This window comes from Eretmochelys imbricata, chromosome 3 (genome assembly GCF_965152235.1).
Source record: "Eretmochelys imbricata isolate rEreImb1 chromosome 3, rEreImb1.hap1, whole genome shotgun sequence".
NCBI classification, from domain to species: domain Eukaryota; kingdom Metazoa; phylum Chordata; order Testudines; family Cheloniidae; genus Eretmochelys; species Eretmochelys imbricata.
This window is the reverse complement of record NC_135574.1, coordinates 160,088,694-160,114,191: the sequence shown is the minus strand read 5'-3', so window position 1 is coordinate 160,114,191 and position 25,498 is coordinate 160,088,694. Positions and strand designations below refer to the sequence as shown.

Here is a 25,498-nt window from a genome sequence, read left to right as displayed (position 1 = left end):
TGACTTTGGCTCAGTACTACATCTGAACAGAAAATATTTTGCTTTTTGGAATGCACTAGACTACATGTACGTTCAACCAAATTTCCCTTCGGAAATGAGCAGGACTCTACTCCTGTATACAAGTTCTCGACCCCCAAGACTTCACTTTTTCCATACTTGGAAAAGATTCAGCCCTTCAAGTGAAGAAATGATCACCGCACCCCAACTCCCGGGCTCTAAACAAAAGCAACGACTTGCCACCTCTTTCAAGGGTGAAGAAAGTTCTGCAGGGAGCTCCTCTGCCATGCACTACCCAGGATATCTCCGCTCCCTTCGTATTCAAATCTGCATGTAGGAGCTCTGTGGGCATCGGGCGTCACGCCAGGAGGCTCTCAAAGCTGGGACGGTAAGTGTTCCTAGGAGGGAGGGGAAATGGGGTGGGATCTGGCCGAGGTTAGATGGAAGTGGTAGGAGTCTCCTGAAAGCAGCCAGTCTCTTGGATGGGGCACCAGGGGGTCCCTAAATTCCTCCGGAGCTAAAGTGAGAGGGGAGGGGGCCTTGTCCTCGGGGGCTGGGACGGCCGGGGAGGGGTTCCTCGCCTGTACTCTGGGACAAGCGGTGGATTTCTTGCTCTTCCCCCTCCCACCGAGGTCCCTCCTCCCTCCACATCCTCCTCCATCCCGGCTCTGCTGACGTGTCGGCCCCGCTCCCTCCTCCCACCGCTGCCAGCCCTGCGAACATGGCTGCAGCGCGGCCGCGCGTCTCCCTCCTGCTCCTCGCCCTAGTCGCCCTGCTCCTGCCCGCGCAGCGGCCGCTCTGCTGGGCCGGCAAGCACCTGGACCGGCGCTTCGCCGAGCGCAAGCGCTGCGCCGACCCGGAGTGCAGCAGTAAGTGGGTGCGGGGCGCTGGGGTCCCCGAGGGGGGTCCGGTCCCGGTGTCTCTGCTCGGCAGCGGCCAGGAGCTGTTGGCATCTCCAGGGGCCCCTCCCAGGACGGGGCAGGGCTTGGGGGCCTGCTGGGGTCACCCCTGCTGCGGGGAGGGGGAGATGCTGGGGTTTACCACCCTGCGCCCCCACACCACTGCTTCACCCCGAGCGCCCTCTTGTGGGGCGGGAGATGCTGAGGTTACCCTTCTCCCAGCGCTGCCTCTCCCTTGTCGGGGGAGGGAGGGAGAGAGGGATGCCTGGTGCCCTTCCCGCTGCCCACAGCTTCCTAAAGATTGCTTGGAAACTTGTTGCTTAGTTTATTTTACAAATAGTTGTTTGCAAGTACGCCGCCTGGTGTGTGGTATATAGGGAGAGAGACAAGGGCCCGGGCTGGTTACTGGGGGATCTGGCTAGAGAAGGAGACATTCTCTTGTTTTCTGTCTAAGCGTTTGCCCCTACTTATGGGAAGAAGGGTGTTTAAAAGCTACTCCGGTTTTTGGAGGCCCGGTATCAAAGCGGAGCTGGGTGCTGGTAGAAAGCTCCTGCGTTCAGGTTATTACCGTTTTTGGTGGCTTGCTAGCCTTGTTGGTCTGAGGATGGCCAAGTCCCGCTCCCAATTTCCTGGTGTATTACACTGTTTGTGTTTTAGATTTTTAGTAAACATCAAAAGTTTCCCCTTCCATGTAAACAAAACCGTGTCTTCCAGCCAGAGAGGATCCATTCTTAATATTCTTTTTAAAACAAAGAGCAAAGAAAATAGATTTCACACAAACAAGCAACACTTGAACTCATCCTCCTTATGCGTGGGTTTGCTATTTCTTTCCCTACATCAAGTAAACCCAGAGCAACCTGAGTTCTTGGAAATATTATACAAATATTCAGGCATTTCCTGTCTCCCTAGGGGCTTACTGTATTTATTTTGTCTGACAGGGAATGCTATGCTCCAGAGTTCAGTCTGAAAAGGTACCTGACACTTGGCATATTGACAGTCCAGCAGAAATAATTTTCCATCATCTTTGCCACGGATTTGCAAGAATAAGCCTTCCAAAATACTTAGGAAACGAATTGTTGTGGCATAAGCCACAAGAGTCTGATTTTTTGTTTTGTTTTTACTTTTATACAAAAAAAATCACAATTATTTAAAACTGTATATCACAAAAAAGTCTTTGCCTTACTGCGTAGACTTCCTAAAGACTTGTCTTGATCAACTTGCCTCTCATAAATTGATAATCTTTACCAGTTTTTTTTAGCCTTCCCCAGCTCTCTTCCTCCTGCAAAAACCCTCTTCAAAAACAAAACAAACCTCCACCCTCTACAGGTATAGTTTCTGCACTGAGTAACATGAAAGCTGGTTAGTCATGAAGCGCACATTGGATCCATCTAATTTAAAATTATTATTAATAATAACACCTTTTTCTTAGTGTGCTTTTAACATTTTCAAAAGTTGTTTGTAAAGGTTGTAACTTTTAACATCACATCATGAAACAATCTTAATATCATCCTATACGTTTTTGTCTCTTATACCAGTCATATTCTTATCCCTTGACAGATGCCCCTAAATATATTAGTCATATTCTGCATACAACAAGGCCTTCTTTTCTACTAATTAATACAGATACTGTTCAGGGAACTGTGCTTTATTTAAAATGGTATATTTTGTTTTCTTTGCACAGTGTTGATGTATCGAGGGAAAGCAAAGCAGGATTTTAAAGGTCCGGATTGTCGCTTTATAAATTTGAAAGAAGGAGAAGCAGTGTATGTGTATTACAAATTAATTGGAAAATCGACTGAGCTTTGGGCTGGAAGTGTAAGTATTGCAAAACGCTTATTTTATTTCAGTTGTATTGGCCATTTTAGCTCTGTACATTTCAATAATCTTTATTTCTTTTGCCCCTTTTCAAAAATATGAAAACACTTTACCTTTTTACAGAGAAGAGATAGTATAACAGATGTAATTTTCACTTGAGACAAGATTTTAACACGCACTTTAATTTTTAAGGGGTGCTATTGGGTCATATTTGGATCAAACATTAGGTTTTGTAAGAGTGAACTTCTCATATATTAAATAAAGCAAGAGAAATATATTTCCATTTTTAAAAAATTCCCCTGCAGTGTTTGCAGACCGAACATTGTGCTAGTACATGAGAACCTGAAAGTGATTAGAAACTAAGGTCCCAGTCCTGCAAAGCATCTGTTTAAATTTGCACTCTGTGTGTGGTCTCATTGGCTTCAGTGACACAACACACACTGCATAAACTTAAGCAAATGAATAAATCTTTGCAGGATTGTGGCCTATGGCTTTTTATATACTCATCATCCTATCATTCAATTGACTAGGTATTGTTATTGTCCAAGTTGAGTAAAAAGTAAGAGAGGGAAAAAAAAAAAAAAAGCAAAAAGAGTGTAAAGTAAATTGGACTTTGAAAATTATTTCAGTTTTAATAAGGAAGTGTTTGTAAAACTTAGGGTCCTCAGTGGTACTCACTGATTTTTCATAATCAAACTGTGACAGACCTTTAGACAAGCCTGTCTTCTTGTTTTATTCTGTTTAAAGATAAGTCACTTGAGTAGGAAAAGAAGATCCCTTCAGCAAACCCTCTCAGACCCTGATCCTGAAGTCATTACATGGCAAATTCCTGTTGACTTCAGTGGGAAGAAGTTTTGCTTACATGAGATCTGCAGAATGGGGACACTCACAGGGAAGAGGAAAGAAGATTATTAAAACATACAAAAAGTCTAACCTTGCAAGGTGCTGAGCAGCCTCAGATTCCACTAATATCTCTGGCAGTTGATGATACTCAGCATCTTGCGGGGTCATGCCCTTAAAGTCTTTATTCCTGTCTTTCCCCTGCTCTTCTCCATGTCTTTACTGTTTTGCTCCAAAAGATGAATGCTGCTGTTGATAACTAAGTCTTTGTGCCTCAGTGAGCTGAGCTGGACTGGACCTTCACAAAGCCATGCTGGCTGTTATTGTGTGACTACTGGCTTCATGCACTGGCAGGAGGTGTTGCTTAGGGTGGGGACAGGCAGCCTCATAGTAATAGTAGGATCCAATTAAAATAGCATAGAAGAAAGTGGAAAGCTGTGCCATGTTGGTGAAAGAAGCAGAATTTATAATTATATCATGCTGGCAATTCCCTTCTGACACGTACTGTGCCATAAATAACCTGGATAATTAGATGGCACCAGTTTCCAGGGCTGCCTGTTCTCCACAAACACAAAGAGCTGACACCTGGGCCAAATCCTGCAGCTCCTACTCACAAGCTAGCAAGGGCTGCAAGATCAGGCCCACAGATTATTCAACGGACAAGAAATTGCAGAATCAACATTTTAACCATATTCATTAACAGAGCTAGTGCCAGTAGCTTAAAGACACATTGTCAGGCTTATGGTAATATACGTAAAAAAACCCAAATCAAAAGTCCTTATTTGTGTTAAAAAATAACACCTTACATTATTAAATTTGAAAGAATTTTAAAAATCCAATTTATTTTTCACTATTTAGGCGGCTTTCTGCATGTCTAGCCAACAATGAAAACAGACTAATCAGTTTAATTTTTGTATTTTTAGTTTCAAGTCAATTTCACTTTCAGCTTCTCCTGATAACATAATGCTGCAATAACTAGGTTGCAAGCTCTTCAGAGAAATACTTATTTATACATGTTTTTAAAATTTCAATTAATGTATGTAAATAGAACCTTTTCTGTTCATATTAGGGCTTTGTAAATGTGCCTTTGTAAATGTACTAACTTTTGGAAAAAATTTCACTTCAGTGCCCTTTTATGAAGGGATAAGAGGGAGTTATAAAACCAAGAAATAACTACAGGGATACTGTACTTATTTATCATACAAGGAGTTAAGTTAATTATATTGCAACCTGCATAAACAGTTTATCATCTGAAATGTATTTCTATAAATTTCCACCATAAACTTTAATTTTATTGACTCTTAAATATGGGGAATTTTATTTGTTTGAATAATTTATGGCTATTTGTAACCTACTTATAGTTATTCTGTCCTTGCTTTGGGCCACCAGATGAAACTGTATTTAAGGATCCGAATTACTAAAGAACTGGGCCCGTTCCAAAACAAAATTTATACATATAGTCCCCATCTTGCAAGTGACTGTGCCCAAGTGGAGTCATTTGTAAGATCAGGGCCATAATAAATATGGGTGACTTAAAGGACCATGATCAGATGAGCAAGGGTTAATGCAGGTTGGAAAATCTAAAGCAGTTGTTCATTGTTTTACATGCTCCTTTACTTGCCTAACTCATCCCTCTATTCAAGCTGTTGTTGATGATTGCAAAAATCCTTCAAGCTGTTGCAAGAATAGAGTCTTAGTCTTGAGTTCATTCTTGGATGCCCTCAGTATACAGATTTCTCATTGAAGTCTAGGGGAATTCTGCATGCGGAGGGTTTGCAGGATCTACTCTGTGGTTAGTACAATGGAAGATGCTCAGAGTGTTACAGAATAATTCTGTTTTTAATTCCACTGAAACATCAGTTCAGAGAAAATATTGCTGCCGGGTTTTCCTCAAAGCACGAAGAGTTGATGGTCATATCATACTTCAGTTTTTTAACTCTATACATTATCGTCTCTGTAAGGTATCTTCCTCCACTCCCCCTCCCCCTTGAACAGTCCATAACACCAAAATAAAGAACACCCCACATTTATAATCATGATCTCTAATATCCCAAACTTCTGAGCAGCTTCAAACAGCTGCTCCTTTTTAAAGTAACAATTTTCAGTGTTAGACTTCCTATTTCTACCCCACAAAAGTATATATTACTCTGTGGTGCAGGATGAAATATTATTCAGTCCTGCACGAGATAAATGTTTCCTTGCCTCACATCCAAAATAAGAACTTGACTTGAGGCCATCTTTCTGTGGAATCATGGTTGTGGATGGAGTTACTTTAAAAACAAATTATGTGAGAGAGAATTAATTTCTGGAAAATCCACATGGAGTTCAGGAATTGCTCTTAACGTTTGGTTCTAATCTTTCTGAATGATATACAAAGGCTACATAAAACGGTAGAGCAAACTAACCCTCTCTTTGCACTTGTAACTCAGACATAGCAGGATAATATTTCATCTTTCTGGCTTCTGTCATTGTGGTATTCAGCAGGTGACGTGAAGTGATTGCTTTCTGTGGTATCAAGATGTCAGTATCATTTTGTGAATCAGCTATGGGAGGTTGCTGTCATAGGGAAACACTACAAGTACAACTATCTCAGACACATACAGACTTCAGAGACTGCCAGTTCTTTAATTCTAGATGCAAGTGTGTTTAAACCCATGTCTCATTTGCAGATCAGTTCAGCTGCCAATTAATTGGGAGCATCTCCTAGACAGGCTGCAGGATGCATTTTTTCCCCTCCATTCTCTGCCATGACATTCTATTTTCCTTTCAAGCCTCAATCACTACTGAATAGAATAAAGAATATTTTTCTTTGCATACATGGCAATATATAGGAATAAGTTTTTCTGTCATAGGCCATGTTAAGTTGCAAACTGGGTCATGGCAAGGGACTTGTATGCTTGGAAGCTTGGATTATAGTAAAGTAGTGTGAAATTGTGATGCCTAATTGTCGTCATTACGATCAGTCCCTAAGGAAGCTACTTTGAGGCTTTGGCTTTTGCACGTGAAAGAGTCTTTGAAAAATGGAATATTAGCTGGCGAAGAAAAAGATAGAATAATACTATGGGAATAAAGGGGAAGGGATTTAGAACTAGCCTTTCTAGGCTAATTGCACACTCCCTGTTACTTGGCTTGCTCCTATCGCAAATATAATATACAGGGTTTTTTTTAACATGGTAGCAGTTACTTCTCCCTGCAGTGTATACAAAAGATTGATATAAATTGCGTAAACATTACTGTTACGTAACTAGGTTCCACAGCTATTTCATTTAGGATTTGAATGGTAAATATTTTAAAAAGGAAACTCCATATCCCTTCAGTATTTCATTCATTTGTGAGTGTATTACTATGTCTATGTGTTGCACACCTAGACCAAGTTCTAATATTATTTGCACCGTGGCAAATCCAGAGAGCTTCACTGAGCAGTTTGAAGCTACTCTGGATTTATAAACCAGCGTAATCGATATCAGAGTGTGTCCCATCTGAGGGTGAACTATGTTCTTTTTTATTTTGATCCTTAATTGAACGATCTTCACGCATACTCTCCAAGAAAATTGGCAATTGCCTTCTTGCTCCGACAATAAAAACATCAAGATATCGAGGAAGTGAGCAGTGCTTTCTTCTTGAGCATATTTTGGCTTTCTAGGGACTCTGTACTCTTAATAGGGTGTCCACCAGTTTCTCGTTGCTTTGGCTATCTAATCTTTGAAGCAATACTGTGCTATTCATATTGGCTTCCTGACAGCAGCTATCAGAGCTTCCAAGTGAGAGCATTATTCTGTGGATCTTTAACTAGTGAGTGATAAGAGAGCTTTCTGTCTCCTACTGTTTGCGTTTGATCACCACATCACCTTATTCTTAACTGACCACCTGCACCTATTGCTCATCTGGAAACACTAGCTACCGAAGAACAAGTGTGTTTGGAAAGAAGGTCACATTTTACACACTGATACTAAGGTAGATAATACTAGTGATGATAAAAGGCTACTGTTCAGCAATTTGCAATAGCTCAGGTGCAATTGTGTGTTTTCTAACAGCTGGCTTTAAGAAATCTTTCCAAAATGTGAAGTGAGAAGTATAAAGTTATGGAGAAGGTTGGTTGTCTGCTTTAAAAATGTAACATTTTTGCAGACAGGTAGGCCTTATCACGAAAAGATATTTTCGCTAATTGTGCACAAGAAAGTGGTCGGAGCATTTGTGAAGTCAGTGAGAGTATGCTTTGAGCCATGACTCCTGGGTTTCATTCCAAACTCTCCCCATAACTTGCTATGTGGCCCTATGCCTTAGCTGGCCATGTCTTTGAAAGGGGAGTAGAAATGCTTCCCTACTTCTCAAAGGTGTTGTGAGGCTTAATTAATGTTTAGAATCTCAAATTAAACCATTGAAAGTGTAATGTATTACTGTTCTGTTTCTCCAATTTATTGTGGTAACAACCTGTATGTCTAGAAATATTTAGGTTTGATATCTAACTTGATATATTCTTAACTACTAATTGTATTTTTAAAGTCGCTTTTTTCCTAATGTGGCTTTACAAGCGTCTTTACATTGAAACTTTTCTTTTTGTTTTGTTGTTTTTTATTCTGGCAGGTTGGCAGTGAATTTGGATATTTTCCAAAGGATTTACTTGAAATAAATTATATTTATAATACCAGTGATGAGCTAGAACTACCAACAGATGTAAGTTTTGATTGTGACTTTTTTGACTGACTTTATTATACTTATGGCTCATTCCTGAACTGTGAGTGAAATCAGTGAGAGAGAGAACTGGAACCTCAATAACCCTAGAAGGAAAAAACTGTAATTACTTTTCAGTCCATGAACTAATATTGTGTGTATATATGTCTATATCCACCATAATTTGAACACTGGACTTGTCTAAAATGAAGCATTCTTTCTTCCGACAAAAAGTGACTAAATAACTATACATAGAATGGTCTCAGAATCCCTGAAGAAGCGTTACTAGCTGGGTTGTATGGAGGCTGTTTCATACAAACTCTGAATGAATAGGTTTGTTTCCCAGAACTTCTGGAACTTAGAGAAAAACTTTGGAACTGTGTAAGCCTCTTTGTTTGCTTTATTCTATTAGCATATGGATTATCAGTCTGATTCGGCAATTCTTATTGACATGGCTAATGCGATTGTAGTTACTGGAAATACATATGTGAGTAAGGGTTGCAGGATCAGACTGTATTTTGGCCCATATGTATCGTGTAAGTACAAACCTTTAGTTTGTGTCACTATTTATTTATGGCGGCACCCGCTATGTGCTAACCACTTGATAAAGAAGAACTTGTCCTTGCCATTTTACTGACAATAGTTCCAATTTCAAAGATGCACATGATAGTTTATTTAAAATATAACCAACTCTGCCATTGACTCCCTATCTGTTCATTACTGCTTAGGATTTAGCCCACTGCTTGGAATCCCAAGGTCCTTACTTGGTTTTCCTGCTCAGTCCTTACTCAAGCAAAACTCCCATTGAGTCAATGGAAGTTTTGATTATGGACTTAAAGATTTAGTCCCCAGTTAATGGAAAAATGTAGAAACGTACGTAATGGTAAAGAAAATTCTTTGAACCTTTCACATCAATGTAATAGAAAAAACTCTCTGACAACTGACAATGCTTTTTCCCCCTCTGTTCCAGGAAACTGATTTTGTTTGTTTTGATGGAGGAAAAGATGATTTTGATAACTATAACGTGGATGAGCTTTTAAAATCTTCAGAAGAAACTGTGGTGAACAGGGGCAAAGCTGAATTGAATGCTCCAGGGACAGAAGTTATTGAAGAAACCAAAAAGGAGGAGGAGACAGAAGGGTCTGATACTGTAAAGCCCCTTGATGTTTCTGAGACTGATGTTCTTGAGCCAGGTCCAGAAGAAAACAAGGAAGTCCTCACCAAAACAGAAGAAAAAGGCAGTTTTCTTTCTGAAAACACTGAGAATGTACAGGGACTCCTCAAATCTGAGAGGGATGACCTCAACATATATAGCCATGAAAAAAAGTCTCAGGGAGACCAAATTGCACATCCTCACTCAGAAGGAATGCTACAAGAAAAAGTGCTAGAAAGTGAAAATACCAAAAATTCTAATAATCCTCAGGGTACAGCCAAAGAATCAGATAAGGAGAGTGAGGAGACTGATGCCTATACACTTTTAAACAGAGAACTGTCTATGGACTTGAAAACAAAATTTGGTTCAACTGCAGATGCCCTTGTGTCTGATGATGAGATGACTAGCCTTGTGACATCACTGGAGGATGATTTTAATGAAGATTTGAATACTGATTCTCATGACACAGAGTTTCTGGAAGATCTTAAGGAACAATCTGAAGAAATCCCTTTGCTATCATTTACAAAAGAAGAAACCCCAGTGGACTCAGAAGCTGAGAAGCATTCAGCTGATAAATATGCTGACCGTGAGTCAGAAAAGAATAAACCTTATGAAACCATTGAGGATGCTGCAGAGTTAATTACCCAAAGAAATAATGAGAAAAAAGACTATTTGGGTTTATTAACAACTGTAGAGGATACCATCTTTCCAACTCTCAGACAGGGTGCAAGAACAAATGATGATACAGATGTGGGCAAGTCTGATTCGTTGGAAGAAAAGGAGGAAGAGGATGAGGTGATCCCAGTTAGTAAGGAGGATAAAACAGCAGCAACAGCTCAGCTTGACGATCTAACTGAAGAATACCTTCTCAAAAAGGAAAAACATGTTGTAAATGGCCAAGATCCAAAGGAAAAAACAAACAAAACTGAACAGTATGAGGAAGAGTTCCTGGATGATAAGACAGAATCATTTACTGAAGAACTGCGTGGCACATCTGTGCATGATCCTAGAGCTGTTCCTAGCCTGGAGTCTAAACTATCCATTGAAGAAAAGCAAGAAGCTTTAAAACCACCTGTAGGCAACATCAAAGATGATCCAGAAGGAATTACTCTTCATAAAATATTGAAAGATAAAGAAAAGGCAGAGGAGGAGATTTTGGAGGACAGCTTGGAAAATGATACAAAACCCAACACATTATGGAAGAAAATAAAGGGGAAAAAGGCAGCTGGGGACCAGCAATCTGTGAATTTTCTACCAGAACCACTGGAGGAGCTAAAAAGTGCATCCCAAAGTGACCTAGGGGATATTGACCTCTTAGAAGGCAAAAGAGAGCATGAAATATCTGCTACAGAGAAACAAGATATTCAACAAGATGGAGAGGATTTTGAACAAACAAGGGTGCCTGAGAATGAGAATCAAACAAATGTTGCTATTAAGGAAGAAACTGAAATACTAGGGGAAAAAAAGGAAGAAGACCTGAACAATCAGTATACAAGTAAAGCGGCTGTTGAGCAATCTGAGCAACAAGAAAACAAGACCAGGTATTCGGAGGAAGATGCGGAACAAGAGCTTTCCAGAAACACAGGCAAGAAGACACTAGAAAAAAGTATTGGTGAAATATCCACAGAGACTGCACAGGATGTTGACACAGAGAGGCTGACCCAACAAGACACTGCTCATAGTGGGGATGAAAATAAAGACAAAGCTCTTGGAACCGATATAGTTGGAGAAAAAACAGTAAAACCAGAACTTCAGTCTGAAGAGTTGGAAGCTGAAGAAGATGATGACCTAAGTCAAGCAGAGGAAGAACTATTAGAAGATGACAATGCTGCAAGTGCAGCATTGTCAAAAGAGAGGCTTGCAAATAGACAGGGTAATAAATTAGATGGAGAAAGTACAAACCTAGAATTGGAAATACCAGATGGAGCTATTTCAGGAACTGCTAATCCTGTTTATGAGAGCGATGAAACAGGAGAGGAAGCAAACACAATGTTTAAGCATGCCAGAAAGAACAGCATGCAAGATTTGAGTGAGACCAAGAATGAAGAGGAGGATATACAATTCAGTGGAGCTAAACTGAATGAGATGGAAGAAGACGAGGAGTCTCCAGAAACAGAAGACACATTAGTAGCACCTGAAATGGAAGAAGAGGATGAAAGGACTTTGCCAAATGACAAGTCTCTTGAAACAGTGGACAGCAAAAATGATTTTAATCAAACAGAAGATCCTTTCCTAGAGGATCTTGTGCAGAAAGACCTGAAAGATCTTCAGAACGTAACAGAGCAGACAGGGCCTGCTGATACTTCTGAAACCACAAATGAAGCTGTGGAGCCAGAATACAGAGAGGCTGTGAAGCAGCTCATTATAATAAAAGAATTTCTTGATGAAAAGCGAGTGGCACGTTTACAAAAGTATCTCGGGCCCCAGCACATTGTCAGGGTAGAAGCCATGTTTCACAACATGAAGTTGAAGCTGGATCTTGCTCAGAAGGGTAATCATGATTATCAGGATATCCAACAAGCTTTGGACCAGATCCTTACATTTTCAGAATCTAGGATAATGGATATTGTGGAAAATGTTTTAGATGCAAGGCAAGCAGAAAATAAAGAAGAGGTGGTGAAAGAAATAGATTTGTGGGATGAAGAAGCTGCACTGATGGATGATGTTCAGGAAATAATATATTTGTTAAGGCACAAATACTCATCTGTTAGTGAGAGTGCACCACTTGTGTCCATTTCAGAACATGAAAAGGATTATAGCATGTATGATACAGGTAGGATCTTAGGTTTGACAATTGCTCAGGGGAAGTTGAGGGTTTTTTGTTTTTTTTTTGCTTGTCTATGGAGGAAAAAAACCCTAAAACAAACATATAATCCTACTCCAAGTAGAGTTTTTATAGCATAATTGGGTGGGGAGGGGAGGAAAGAAACCCAGACTCCATTTGGGACTTCACTGTTGGTAATCAATTTTTATGTGGAAGGGCCCAGATACTGTGCTGATGGTTGGCCATATAAACCCTGAGAGAGATGATGGTTATTGAGCCTCAACCATCTGCTTCATCCTGATGAACAGGTCTCCTGCATATGAGACTGAAGTGACTGGATGTGGCAGGAAAGACCCATCCACATAGGGCCTCATTTAAAAAAAAATTAGAGGCATGCAGTGAATTTTTAGAAATATGTAGTAGATGCTGAACTTCCATAGCAACAAACTAAAAACTATTTCCCCATGCTAATTTTCCCCACTACCATTACTCACACCTTCTTGTCAGCTGTTTGAAATGGGCCACCCTGATTACCACTACAAAAGTGATTTTTCCTCCTGATGATGATAGTCCAATTTAATTGAATCGTCTCGTTAGAATTAGTAAGGCAATCCCATCTTTTCATGTACTCTCTCTCTATATATATCTTCCTACTGTATTTTCCACTCCATGCATCTGATGAAGTGGGTTTTAGCCCACAAAAGGTTATGCCCAAATAAATTTGTTAGTTTCTGAGGTGCCACAAATACTCCTTGTTGTTTTTCCCTCTAACTAGTGTGCCATTATCTGATATGTGCAATGATTTTATATTAAACTTAGGCACTGAAAAATTATCTAGATAAGAATCCTATCACCACAATATCATCAAAACACTGTGAATGAGTGGAGGAAATACTGAGTATGCCAACCTTGGCAAGGAAGGTGAGCCACAGGCACCATGAAGTCCACCAGAGACTTGCTGATGCCTGCCTGATTAGTCAGATAATAGTGATGGGGACAAAGATGAAGGGCAGTACAAAACCTTAGTATAAATAGGGCCCTTTTAACAGAAGCAAATAGTTGGCCGTTTATTTTCTGATACATTCTTGTTACTGAGATACAGTAAAACTAAATTCTTCCATCTGGTCAGTGTTTTTACCTGGCATAATTTCCATGCAAATATTTACTAGGGTGTCACTGAAATTTGCCTAAAAATATGCTAGAACAAAAAAATAGCCATCTGGAAGAATATATTTAGTGGAAGATATCGGTAAGGCTTTCTCAATCACAGTCTTTGAATATCTTTCACTGAACACAGCTGCCAGTGAGAAAGACAAGCCAACTATGCCACATACATGCTTTCTTCTCTACTATAGATACTGTAAAAGAAACTGAATATGACAGCCATCTTGTGGGAAGCCCAAGTTCAGCTGAAGAAATTGGTCAGAAGTTCCCACAAGTTGAAGATGAGAGGCCAGTACAGCATATTGAAGAGGAAGAGGAGGCTCTAAACCTGAGGGAGCCTGAGCCAGATATGAATATTTTTGAAGAGGTGGGGCTCTTGGATAAAAAGGAAACCCAGGAAATCCTTGATACTGAGAAGGGATTGCCACTGACGGATACGTCCCTTGGGCCAATTCAGAGTAACAGAGAAGATTTGGCTGCAGGTAACTTTTTTGATGTTTTAAATTTTTTTTAAGAGAAGTATGGCTGAAGTGACATTAATATGTTATGCCTGGCAAATTCTGCCTAAAGCTTTGAATGATTCTGATAATTGCACAATTCAGCTCCTGTTGAAGTGAACGGAAAGAGTCTTTTGCTGTGTTGGTGCACTATAAAAACAGCACAAATGCAGTTTCTAATATTAATACTCAGACTGGTGTGCCGAACCTGATGGACAATCTAACTTTGTATTTTAGATACCTATATGGCTCCCATTACCATAGTAATTGAGAGTACCTCCCTATCTTTAATGTATTTATCCTCACAACATCCCCGTGAGGGTTTCCCTAGGCTAGCTCCCTAACCACTAGACCAGGGGTGGGCAAACTTTTTGGCCCGAGGACCACATCTGGATATGGAAATTGTATGGCAGGCCATGAATGCTCATGAAATTGGGGATTGGGATGCAGGAGGGGGGGTGAGGGTTCTGGCTTGGGGTGGGGCTGGGGATAAGGGGTTGGGGGTGCAGGAGGGTGCTCCAGGGTGGGACCAAGGGGTTTGGAGGGCAGGAGGGGAATCAGGGCTGGGGCAGGGGGTTGGGGCGCGGGAGGTAGTCAGGAGTGCAGGCTCCAGGCGGCTTACCTCAGTCAGCTCCCAGAAGCAGCGGCATGTCCCCCCTCCGGCTCCTACGTGGAGGTGCAGCCAGGCAGCTTTGCGTGCTGCCCCATCCGCAGGCGCCGCCCCCTAGCTCCCATTGTCCGCGGTTCCCGGCCAAAGGGAGCTGTGGGGGCGGCTCTTGGGGTGGGGTCAGCATGTGGCGCCCCCTGGCTGCCCTTATGCGTAGGAGCTGGAGGGAGGACATGCCGCTGCTTTCAGGAGCTGTGCGGAGTGGGACAAGCCCCCGACCCTGCTCCCGAGCTGAAGCACCAGAGCAGGGCAAGCCCTGGACCCCGCTCCCCGGTGGGAGCTCGAGGGCTGAATTAAAACGTCTGGAGAGCTGGATGTGGCCCCTGGGCCATAGTTTGCCCACCCCTGCACTAGACCATCTTTTCTTCTCACTTTACTATTACACATGATTGAGAGAAAGTGATTCACATTAATCTCTAGTTACCCAGTATAAAACTTCTATGACATATCAACACACTATACGAATTTAAAATTTAAAATCGTCATAAGCTAACTATAAAGAGGAAATGGAAGTGATATGACTCAGAGGGTTGGTAGCTGGTTGGTTTAAAAAAATGTATACAGCGCTGTAAAAACCTACCCAGTGCTGCATACAATAAGATTTTCACTTTAGGGAATGGAGCCTGTCCTTTTCTGAATTCAGCCCAGGCTCACAGGACCGTCTGATGACTGTTTGGCATATGTGAAATGGCAACTATTCAATTCCCAGTGGACAAAAATGTCCACATCTCCAAGCCTGTTGTTTGCAGTCTCAGTGGAGAGGATAAGGCTTGAATGGGCCTGGAGCTGTCCTTTTACTCCTACAAGTGAGTCCAGGTTAGGACTGAGTCACAATGGCTGAGCACTGTAGAGTAAATTGCAATGGTACCATCGGTGCCTTTATCTTATCTGTGGCTAGACAGAGGACTTCAGTCTGCTGGGCCAGCAACTTCAGAGAACTATCCACAATGACTCAAAAATCTGTTTCTTGAGTGGTAATGGCTAATTTTGACCCCATCACTTTGTATGTATTGTTGGGATTATATGTTTTCCAATGTGCATTACTTTGCACTTATCAGTATTTAATTTCATCTGCCATTTTTTTGTTGTCCAGTCACCCAGTTTTGTGAGATCTCTCTGTAACTCTTTGCATTCAGCTTTGGTCTTAACTATGTTCAGTGATTTTTTGTATCGTCTGCAAATTTTGGTACCTCAGGTTCACTCCCTTTTCCAGATCATTTCTGAATAGGTTGAACACCACAGTCCTAGTGCAGATTCCTGGGGAACCCCACTATTTACCTCTCTCCATTGTGAAATCTGACCATATATTCCTACCCTTTGTTGCCTATCTTTTAACCAATTACTGATCCGTGAGAGGACCTTTCCTCTTATCTCATGACTGCTTATTTTGCTTAGGGCCTAATGATATATATGATGTAATGACAGTAAGAGTAAAAAATCATGTTAGGTATTTTAGTTAAAGATCAGCCAGAGGTATGCTGGAGAGAAAGATGTAAATATATAAATGCTCATGCTTTAGGGCATAAACCAACCTCTAATTTAAAGGGGTTAGGAAAAACCTGCGCTAATGGCCTGCTGATTCCACAGTTGTCTGGCAAAGGGTTTCTTGCACCTTCCTCTGAAGCCTCTGGTACTGGACTAGATGGACCAGATTACCAGTCTGACCAATTCCTATATTTCTATGAGATGGGTCAGAATTGTTAAATTTGGATCCAGAGTGAAAAGTGAAACTAAAGCGGATTCAGGCCAGACTCATCTAAATTTAGTATATTAACATTGCCTTCTAAGAATGCTAAATCCCTCGGAATCCTGCTTTTGCACCTACAGAACAGGAGAAAAGTATCACCATTTACTGAAAGAATTTAGCAGAGATTCCTTCTCAACTCTCTCCATGTAAAATTAAATTAAAAATCGTTTACTCGCTTGTAAGCAAAGTAAGCTTAGAAATGAGTATATACAGTAGTAGGAAACCAACAGGGCTGGCAGCAAGTCCTTCCTGAGATGACCAACCGTGAGCCTATGTCTACAGTACCCCCGCACCATCCACACCCCAGGGATCGATGCACTTGGCTCGATTTAGTGGGTATAGTGAAGACCCGCCAAATTGAGCGGAGATCGCTATCCAGTCGACCAGTACTCTACCTGAATGAGAGGAGTAAGGTAAGTTGACAGGAGAATGTTTCCTGTCAACCCAGCGTAGTGTGGACCCCGTAAGTCAACCTAAGATACGTCCACTCCAGCTACATTATTCATGTAGCTGGAGTTGCGTAGCTTAGGTCAACTTACCGTGGTAGTGTAGACATAGCCTTAGACAGGCAAGAGATGAGGCACTAGGGAGCATGTGGAGTTTATGGACTCTGTACCTCTGCCACTCAACTTCTGCAGAGCTAATTTCTATCATCCGCTCTTTTCGATCTGACTTTGATATAAGACAACCACTCCCAAAAAATTAGCCCTAGTTTTTGGCTGACATAAAGCTGAATGCGAGTACATAGACATGATAGCCTAATTTTCAATCAGGAGTGGCCAAACATCACTTTCAGGTGCTATTAGTAGGAATTCCGGGTAATGGTGGAGAAAGAATTTGCACATGCATCTCTTGCCACAGCAACAGTTCCATGGTGAAGAATTGTTAGATCAGAAGTCTATGAGCCAGGTACTTCTGAGGTCCAATCCTTGGTCTCACAACCATGTGAACACTCATTTTAGAAAACTTCCATATTGTAGACAGGGCCTAGAATAAATACTAAGGAGTACTGTAGGTTTACTTAAAATATTTCCAAAATTAACATTTTCCTCCTTTTAACGAAGGTATAGTTACTACTGCGGATGATACTGTGAAGACTGAAAGTCCTCATTTAGAAGGAGATCCTGCTGTACCGCATATAACTCTCAATGATGTGGTTATTTTAGCTAAAGAAAACATGCGACCATTCACAGATATTGTAAGTACAGTATGGCATGTACTTTTTAAAATTATTTAATTTTATGTTGATTTTTTTTAAATTGAGCATTCATAGTTGGCCTACTGAGGCATCTCCAAAACAATTTTGTGAAATGTATGAAAAATGGGTTGTTCGCAAAGAAAGCTGTTTAGGGAGTGGGGGACTAAATGACCCCATCCAAATGGAAAATTGTTTATAAAGAGGATTGTATTGTAGGAATACATGAAATTAAATTCGGTGTGTGAGTTCTGAGGGCTTGTATAAACAGAGAAGTTGCACCACTTTAGCTTGAATGGGTTTAGATTATGCCAACCACTTTTGGGTATGGGCTCAGATCGCTTGAAAATGGTCCATCTCTATTTAGCTTGCACTTGCATATCTACAGACACAAGCTAAACTTGGCATGTGCCCACACGCAGGCTGTACTGGGTAACTAAGATGATATCAAATCACCCCCCCTTAGTGCTCGGTGCCCGCTGGGTGTAGCCGGGGATGGCGGGACAGGTCAGCCCGGCCGAAGAGCTGGCTGAGGCTCTCCGGGGCGCAGGCTCTGCTGGCAGCTGCGTAGGCTGGGCAGAGGGAGCGGGCTGGGATTGCAGACACGCGAGCAGGACACTGTGCCGCCGCTCCTCCAGCGCCGGCTGGGGATTGCGGGCCCGGCGGCGCGCGGAGCACACGGCATCGCGGCTCGCGCACTGCCCGGCTCCGCCCGGCGGGGTGGAGCGTCTCCCCCTCCCCACGTGGCTCAGGCCGGGGACTCGGGGCCGCCCCGCTTCCGGGTTCCCGCGCCTCCCCTGCCGGCGCCGGGCGATGACGCGCGCGGCCGGCGCCGGGGTCACCGTGAGGTGACGTGTGATTGTGGGCTAGCGAAGGAGGCGAAGTTCGCTCAGCGCCGCCGACCGCGGTCCCCTCTCCCCATGGAGCCCACGGCCCCCCCCGGGGCAGCCGCCACCGCCGCCGGCCCCGCCGCGCTCCTGCTGGGGCCCCTGTCCCGCGGATACGCCGCCCTCATGGGCTGGCTGCTGCAGGTGGGAGCGGGGCGCGGGCAGCCGGGGAAGGGGGGAGCCCCCGGCGTCCCGGCACCTCCCCCTCCCCGGGCGGCTCGCGTGGATTCCCCAGAGGGCGCCCCGGGATCCCGAGCCGGGGCCCGAACCCTCTCCCCGGCCCCGCCCCCCTTTGCCCGGCGCCTCCCAGCCGCGTGTGGCAGCGGGTGCGGGGGCCGCCGGGGGAGCGAGCGCCGCGAGCTTGGCCCGTAGTCACTGCACCAGCCGCCGGCCTGTTCCCCTCCCGCTTCCCGTCATAACACACTGAGCCGGCGGGGCGGCGAGCCAGCACGGAAGCCTGGCCTGGGACGGGGCACGGAGTGGGGCTACCCCCTCCTCGCCTGCAGGCGGTGGGTCAGTTGTCAGAGGGGGGTGAGAAGGAGGGGATGGCTGGTTATTGAGAGCTAGGCCTTGGGTGTGTTGGGGGAGCAAGAGAATCTTCCTTTCCTCAGTGTTCAGGAACTTCCCAGCCAGGGAATACGTTCTCTTGCCGTTTCTTGTTCTTTCCATCTTGCTGCTGTTTGGTTTTTTTTTATCACCGTTGACCAAATATATCCTATTATAATGCTGTCATGGATCTCGGCTTTCTGTCAGGTGACTCCCATTCTCTTCCAGAATTTCACAAATCACTTTTACCTAAAGCTTGCAGCTATGAGAAACAAAGTAGGAAAGTCGGGAGGAGTTTTTGTCGCTGTAACATTAGATGGACTGTTATGGGCTGTGTTGTCTTTTAGGCTTGTGGATTGGTATTATGATTTTTTTTTGGTATGTAAGTGCATTGTATAGTCAAAAAGACTGTTGAAACAAAACAGAACTCTGGATGAGCTGGATCTGGAGCTTTTAACATTTATTTTTTCAAAGGTTATTGAAGATTGCATGTTTTAGTTGTGTGGTTGAAAAGAGGACCGTGTGGCTAAATGTGTTTAAAATAAATTTAACTTATCCAGTCTCACTTTTATATCAGGGATGGGAAGAGACCATTTGACAAGGATGAACTAGGGAAGTGAGAAAATGTTCAGACTATCAAGTTTCATTATATTTTCTTATGGTTTCAGTATAGTGCTAATGACAGGAAATGTAAAAAGGAATGACTTCATGTGCTGAAGAGCTAATTGATTAGTTATGTATAACCACAAATGTCTGTGATCCACTTGGCCTTGTTTTTAAAAAGAAGCTGGTGGCTTCTAGGGAGTGTTGGATGGTTAAATTGTATAGAAGCCCCTTACTTCCAGGTTCTTCAGATATTCAAAAATATTTTCAAGTAGAAATGTGATCAGATTGCTTGCATCTTTGTTGCCAAACCCAACCATCAAGCTTCTTCATGGCTCCACAGATGCTTCTTTAGGCTAATTACATTTACTTGGCATGTTCTAGCGCTGAGCTCTTTGCAGGCCATTTGAGACCATTATGACTACCCTAGAAGTCTTTGGATAGTCCTCTCTGGTTTTACGGGTGGATGATTGTTTTCCTTCTTTTGCTCTTCCTGTGTATTTTATTAAAAGGTCTGTTTTTGTTTTGTTTCGTTTTTTTTTTTTTAAATCATGGTTGTCAACCCTGTTGTTCTAGTTGATTGCTACACTGCCTGAGGACATTCGGCCTGGGCCTGACTTCCATGGACTTCCATGGGAGCCCATCATTATCACTGCCTTGGTGGGAATTGCTACTCTAGGTATACTGTTCTGGAGAACCTTCCTTTCAGTAAGTACACTTCAAGTTTATGAGCATACTGATGTTTAGTCCTTTGTGATGTTGGGCCTTTATGGCTGAGTACTTGTAATGCTACAAGTATCAAAGCAATATTTTTCTTTCCTTTCCCATCTAGATCATTAACATTAATTTAGTGTTTAACAGTTTCTTTTAAAACTGAAACCAATATTCTTTAAGTTATGGAGTGAATCTATCAAACTATCACAGTGAAAATTTCAGTAACTGTCAATGTATAGTTCCAGGATTGCAGGGAGTTGTTATGGAAACCTTAGAATGCTGAGGAAGAGTGAAATTGTCTATGCAAATTGTGCCTCCTAAATGCCTGATTGAATCCCCAACCAACTACATAACAAGCATTTGACCACTCAGCTGACCATTTCAGGTTCCCTGGTAGGAGAGCTAGTCTTCATTGCAGCTGTAAAGCCCCTCTCCATACTCACCTCTTGCCCACTCCACATAAAATGTTTAACATTTCCCTTTCCACAAACAAATCCCCAGGCAAAGTATTTATCTCTGACCAGCCTTCAAATTTCTTTTCCAGTGTCATCCATGTGGGAATTAGTATTTAAAGTTAGATTGTTAAAGTGCCAATTTATTTTGCAACCTTTAAATTAAAGGAGAGTAAGCACTTAAAAATTCTACACGTTTGTCACTTACTGTGTAAAGTAGAATAATATGGAAAACAAACATGTTTTGGGACAGCATTGATTTTTCATCACTCTAGCTTTGTTGGTTAATTCACTGGTTCTGGATCTCACGCAAAGTCTCCTTAATTTATAAGGGCATAAGAAGGAGAGTTTTATGTATTTTTTTTTTAAAGTAGTATTTGCTTGGAAAATAGTAATTTCCATACAAATGTAGTTCATTTTAACTAGTTGATTGCAGCTAGGTTTGTGTGTCACCCTTTAACTTCTGCAAATTCAGGATGATCATTTGATGTACAGTTGGTTAATATTTTTTTAATTTATTCTAATTTGGGTTATTTGTGCCCTCCTAATGGTTGAATAAACAGTCCTTTTCCCAGGCTCTGAAATAGGGCATTAGCCTAGAAGCTTTTATTAGCTAAGCTTGTTTATTCAATGTTACTTGACGCTTTAATTGGCAGTGATATATATGTAAATCTTTCCATACGCTAATTCAGTCCACGTACATTTAAGGCTAACTGTCTCCCTCTCACAATTGTTTTCCCCCCTTTGGGGAGGGATTCATAGAAGCTTTTGAATAACTCTTTTTGTGACCACTTCCTTTTGTTCTTGTTTTCTCCTGTAGGTAAAGAGTAGAATGTATCAAGGTAAGATTCTTTATGCTTTTCAGTGTTCTTGCTGTCGTTGTTTAAAGACTTTGAACATGTTATGGGGGCTAAGTATTAGTCATCTTTTCCTTTCCAAGAGAACACATATCTAAGATTATTGTATATGCTAGGGGAAGCCAGTATGAGCCATGTGTGCTGTGCTGTGGCAGTGCTTAATATTAAAAGATACGGTGCTGCACAAATTGGCTGCCTGGATTAAGATGAAACATTGGATACTAAGGCTTCTGATCGCTACAGCCCACACCTCCAAGTTAAGGATAAAGGCAGAAGTCACACGCAACACTTCAAATGCCACCCTCGGTAGGGCAGAGGTTGGGTGTCAAAACCCCATGTGTAGTGGGGAGGAGAGGGGCAGCAGTTGCACTGCAGTTTATGGGTTACTGGAGCAATAACTGGTGCCCCACACCATGGATGGGGAGGATGCATAACTTCCTTGCAGATATTGTCACTGAGGAAGCTGGAGGTTTTGGAAATGGGAGAATTGGCGCTTACGACACCTGGGGAGATGTGGGAAGCAATTTGGGATTTGGATAAGCATACTAGCTGGATGTTTCTGCAAAAAAAATTAACATCAAAATAATATTGACACTTAACACTGAAACCTAAAGATGACAATTTTAGCAAGCTGGTTAGATGGAGGAGCAAGTTCACACCTCTCCAGGCTATTGCTTCATCAGAGAAATACTACCTATGAGGACTCTACTGGTGAGCGGTGCTCCATCAAGCTCATCAGCACCGCTCACCAGTTTAGGATCTGTTCATGTTCTCAGTGTTTCCTTCACAGCCATGAGAAGTAAAAACCTTGGCCTAGATTCTCTGCTATATAGATTTTAGTTTTGGTGCAGTACAGAGAGCCAGCCATCAGGGAGCCATTTACCGTTCCCTGAGTCTCAGGGCAGATCTGTGCTCCCACCTCAACCTCCATGTGAGTTGGAGCTGTCTGAGGTTGCAGTGGTTCCCAAGGAAACATGCGCTGTCTGGGCATAATCAGAATGCATCCTACTCTGACTATGCTTCCTGTGCTCTGTGAGGAAGGATGCACAGGAGCCAGGTACATCAGCTCTGCACCAACTGAAGTTTCCCCAGGGCAGGGGAATACTTAACTCTGTGTCCAGTTGCTTTCCAACCCTTTATGTAAATGAAAGTTTAAGTTCTATAGCACAGTTGTGCAGGAAGGAGTGAGTGCCATGGAACTGTGGAATGCACAAGGCCCTGCTTTGTGATATAGTCCTCTCTTGAAAAAAGTTCACAAAGTGGTGACAGCAGCTTTGAGTTTTCTCTCAGGACGTGGAGTACAATTATTAGCTTTATCCTTTTTCCCTTAGTGACTGAAAAGCAACTTGCTGAAAAGATTAAAAATCTCCTACAAGAAAAAACAGAAATCTTAGAGAAGATGTCAGAATATGATCAAAAGGTATTGCACTATTTGCCTACTTCATGCCTCTTAATTGTCTGTCGTTGGCTTACTGTACAGTGAATAAACAGCTAATGTCCTAGCATCATTTCTGTAACTTACATGGCATATTGTCTTCTGTCATGTTTCTTTGTTTGGCATCTGGGACACAGTTTGTAAATAACATGCACAAAACTTTTATTGTATTACTATTTTTTGTTTGTACCGCCTGTGGTGTTATCGTATTGTTTCCATGCACCTAGATTAAGGAAGCCAAGGAATCTGTGAAGGTGGCCCAGAAACAGAACACCAGTCTCTCAGATGAAGCTGCAGGACTTAAGGTAAGGAGCAGCTCATGCTTTCTATGATGTGCATAAAAATATAGAAATAAATACTATGCTTTAGTTGGTTGGGAATTGTTTCTGTTACAGGATGTTATCAAGGGGCTTGAAGAAACAAACCATCTCCTAGATGACAGATTGAGAAACCTGCAAACAGTGCTAGAAACAGAGAGACAGCAGAATGTGAAGAAAGAGGACAAAGTAAGATATCCGTAAGGGCCAGTGGTGCCCTAAGGGGGTTTAGGTCAGGGGTCACTGTGCCTGAATTATTGAGGTGAGGAGGGCTGGGTGAACTAGTTCAGAAAAAGAACTGAAGTAAACCTTCTCCCAAAACTCAAAGTAGAGTTTTGGCTGGCTTTTTATTCACATGATTCTGCACCTCTTTGTCTCAACCAAAAGCAGAAACACTGAAATCCACGGAGAAAGATTGCATTCTGGGATTTCCTGGCGATACTGGTTTCCGACTATGTTCCAATAGTTATCCTAACCGATCTTCTGAAATTTTACCATCTCCCTAGGAACCTCAATTTTGTTACGAGGATGAAGTTTTCTGAGATTTCCCTTGCCCTTATCCAAGTCTTTTCATGTTGATCCTCCTAACACAAAGAATATGTCTACACTGCAGCTGGGAGCATGTCTCCATGCCTGGGGAGAAAGACATGCCCTAGCGCTGGCCATGCACAGCGCTTCTCAAACTGTGGGTTGGGATCCCAAAGTGGGATGTGACTCCATTTTAATGGGGTTGCCAGGGCTGGCATTAGACTTCCTGAGGCCCGGGGCTGAAGCTGAGGCCCTTGGGCTTCAGTCCTGGGCGGCGGTCTCAGGCTTAGCTTTTGCCCTCCACCCACCTTTCTCCCCTCCACCCTCGTCTGGGGTGGTGGGGCTTGGGCAGGCTCAGGCTTCAGTCCCGCCCCTTCCCTCCCCCCCCGGGATCGTGTAGTAATTTTTGTTGTCAGAAGGGGGTTGCAGTGCAATGAATTTTGAGAACCCCTGAACTAGCATATTCAAAGCAGCAGCCTGGCTGTTGCAGCATGAGCAGCAGCGTAAGCTACTCACCTGAATATGGACCCTAGAAGCAGGGTGGGCATGTACTCAGGCAGCTAGCCTGTTTCTCAATATCCGCATCGCTATTTTTAGCATGCTAGCTTGACCAGAGCTCTTGTGTGTCCTGGGAGGCATGCTCCTAGCTGCAATGAAGACGTACCCAACAATGGCTAAACTCAGATTCCACTGAGTTCCGGTGGTGGTCTTTCATTTGGTCAAAAGTTGTTGCTAGGTGGCAGCAGCAAACTGCACCTTTCACTTCAGGCTGGAGAAACTGATCTTGAAACACGGTTAGCTTAGAAAGCAAGGGTCGTAGCTTGGTCCCAAACTGATCCTTTTCTTTTCATTCCCCTGCCCCTGGTGTGGCAACGTGTTGTACTCCAATTAGTCTGAGGGCTGGCTCTGAAACTCTAGTTTGGTTGGAGTTTCGGTTATGTTCAAATACCTTGAAAATATATTATTTAATAGTAACTGAAATTAAATTTCAATTGTGAAGCTAAAATGGAGTCACCTTTAATTCTTTCTTATGCAGATATTTGAAATGCAGACGGCTTTGGAGAAACTCCAAGAAGTTATCATGCTGCATTCTGTAGAGCTTTCAGAGGTAAAGCACTTTCTAGATCTTCCTTCAGAGTCACTCTTAGAAGCTGGTTTTTGTACCAGCTATCTTCATGTATTAAGATTGTGACCTTAAGCACTCATGTATTCACACCTTACCTAAGTTCCCTCTAAGCTGCGCAGCTGCTTAATAAGCACCGCACAGGCCCTCAGGGCCATGGCAGGGAGCGATGCCCTCCCCAACTCCTGGATCTGCTGCGGCTGGGGGACAGGCACCCCTCCCCTGGCCCCATCCCAGCCCCGGACCTGCTGTGGTTGGGGAAGAGGCACCCCCTCCCCTGGACCTGACCCAGCCCGACCCGGACCTGCCAGGGCTGGGGGACAGGAGCCCCGACCCAGCCCAGCCTGGACCTGCCTGATCTTAGGCAAAGATTGTACCTTGCTAGATTAAGCTTTAGACTTTTAGGTGCACGTGTTCACTTTTGTTTTACTTGTAACCCTTTCTAACTTTATTCTTTTACATGGCATCACTTAACCTATGTTCTAATGTTGTTAAATGTGTTTTATTCTTACTATAAACCAACTCAGTGCTGTGTTTAAATGGAAGGATTATTTATCCCAGTTAAGCTTGATGTGCTTTGTGTCTTTAGAGGAACAAACAAACCTTTATTATTTCTCTGAACTATCC

The 25,498-nt window shown here is 42.8% G+C and overlaps 1 protein-coding gene across 2 annotated transcripts in view; it reads left to right on the top strand.

Annotated features, from left to right (window-relative positions):
- The first annotated feature begins 718 nt into the window (after positions 1 to 718).
- Positions 719 to 25,498, top strand: part of MIA3 (MIA SH3 domain ER export factor 3) — a 35,579-nt gene continuing 10,799 nt past the window's right edge. For both annotated transcript variants that reach the window (XM_077813715.1, XM_077813714.1), the window contains exons 1-12: positions 719 to 866; positions 2,578 to 2,711; positions 8,136 to 8,225; positions 9,193 to 12,148; positions 13,495 to 13,785; positions 17,279 to 17,412; positions 20,022 to 20,153; positions 21,432 to 21,453; positions 22,800 to 22,888; positions 23,131 to 23,208; positions 23,299 to 23,409; positions 24,785 to 24,856. In XM_077813715.1, coding sequence (XP_077669841.1) covers positions 719 to 866; positions 2,578 to 2,711; positions 8,136 to 8,225; positions 9,193 to 12,148; positions 13,495 to 13,785; positions 17,279 to 17,412; positions 20,022 to 20,153; positions 21,432 to 21,453; positions 22,800 to 22,888; positions 23,131 to 23,208; positions 23,299 to 23,409; positions 24,785 to 24,856 — 4,257 coding nt within the window. The remainder of the gene's footprint in view (positions 867 to 2,577; positions 2,712 to 8,135; positions 8,226 to 9,192; positions 12,149 to 13,494; positions 13,786 to 17,278; positions 17,413 to 20,021; positions 20,154 to 21,431; positions 21,454 to 22,799; positions 22,889 to 23,130; positions 23,209 to 23,298; positions 23,410 to 24,784; positions 24,857 to 25,498) is intronic.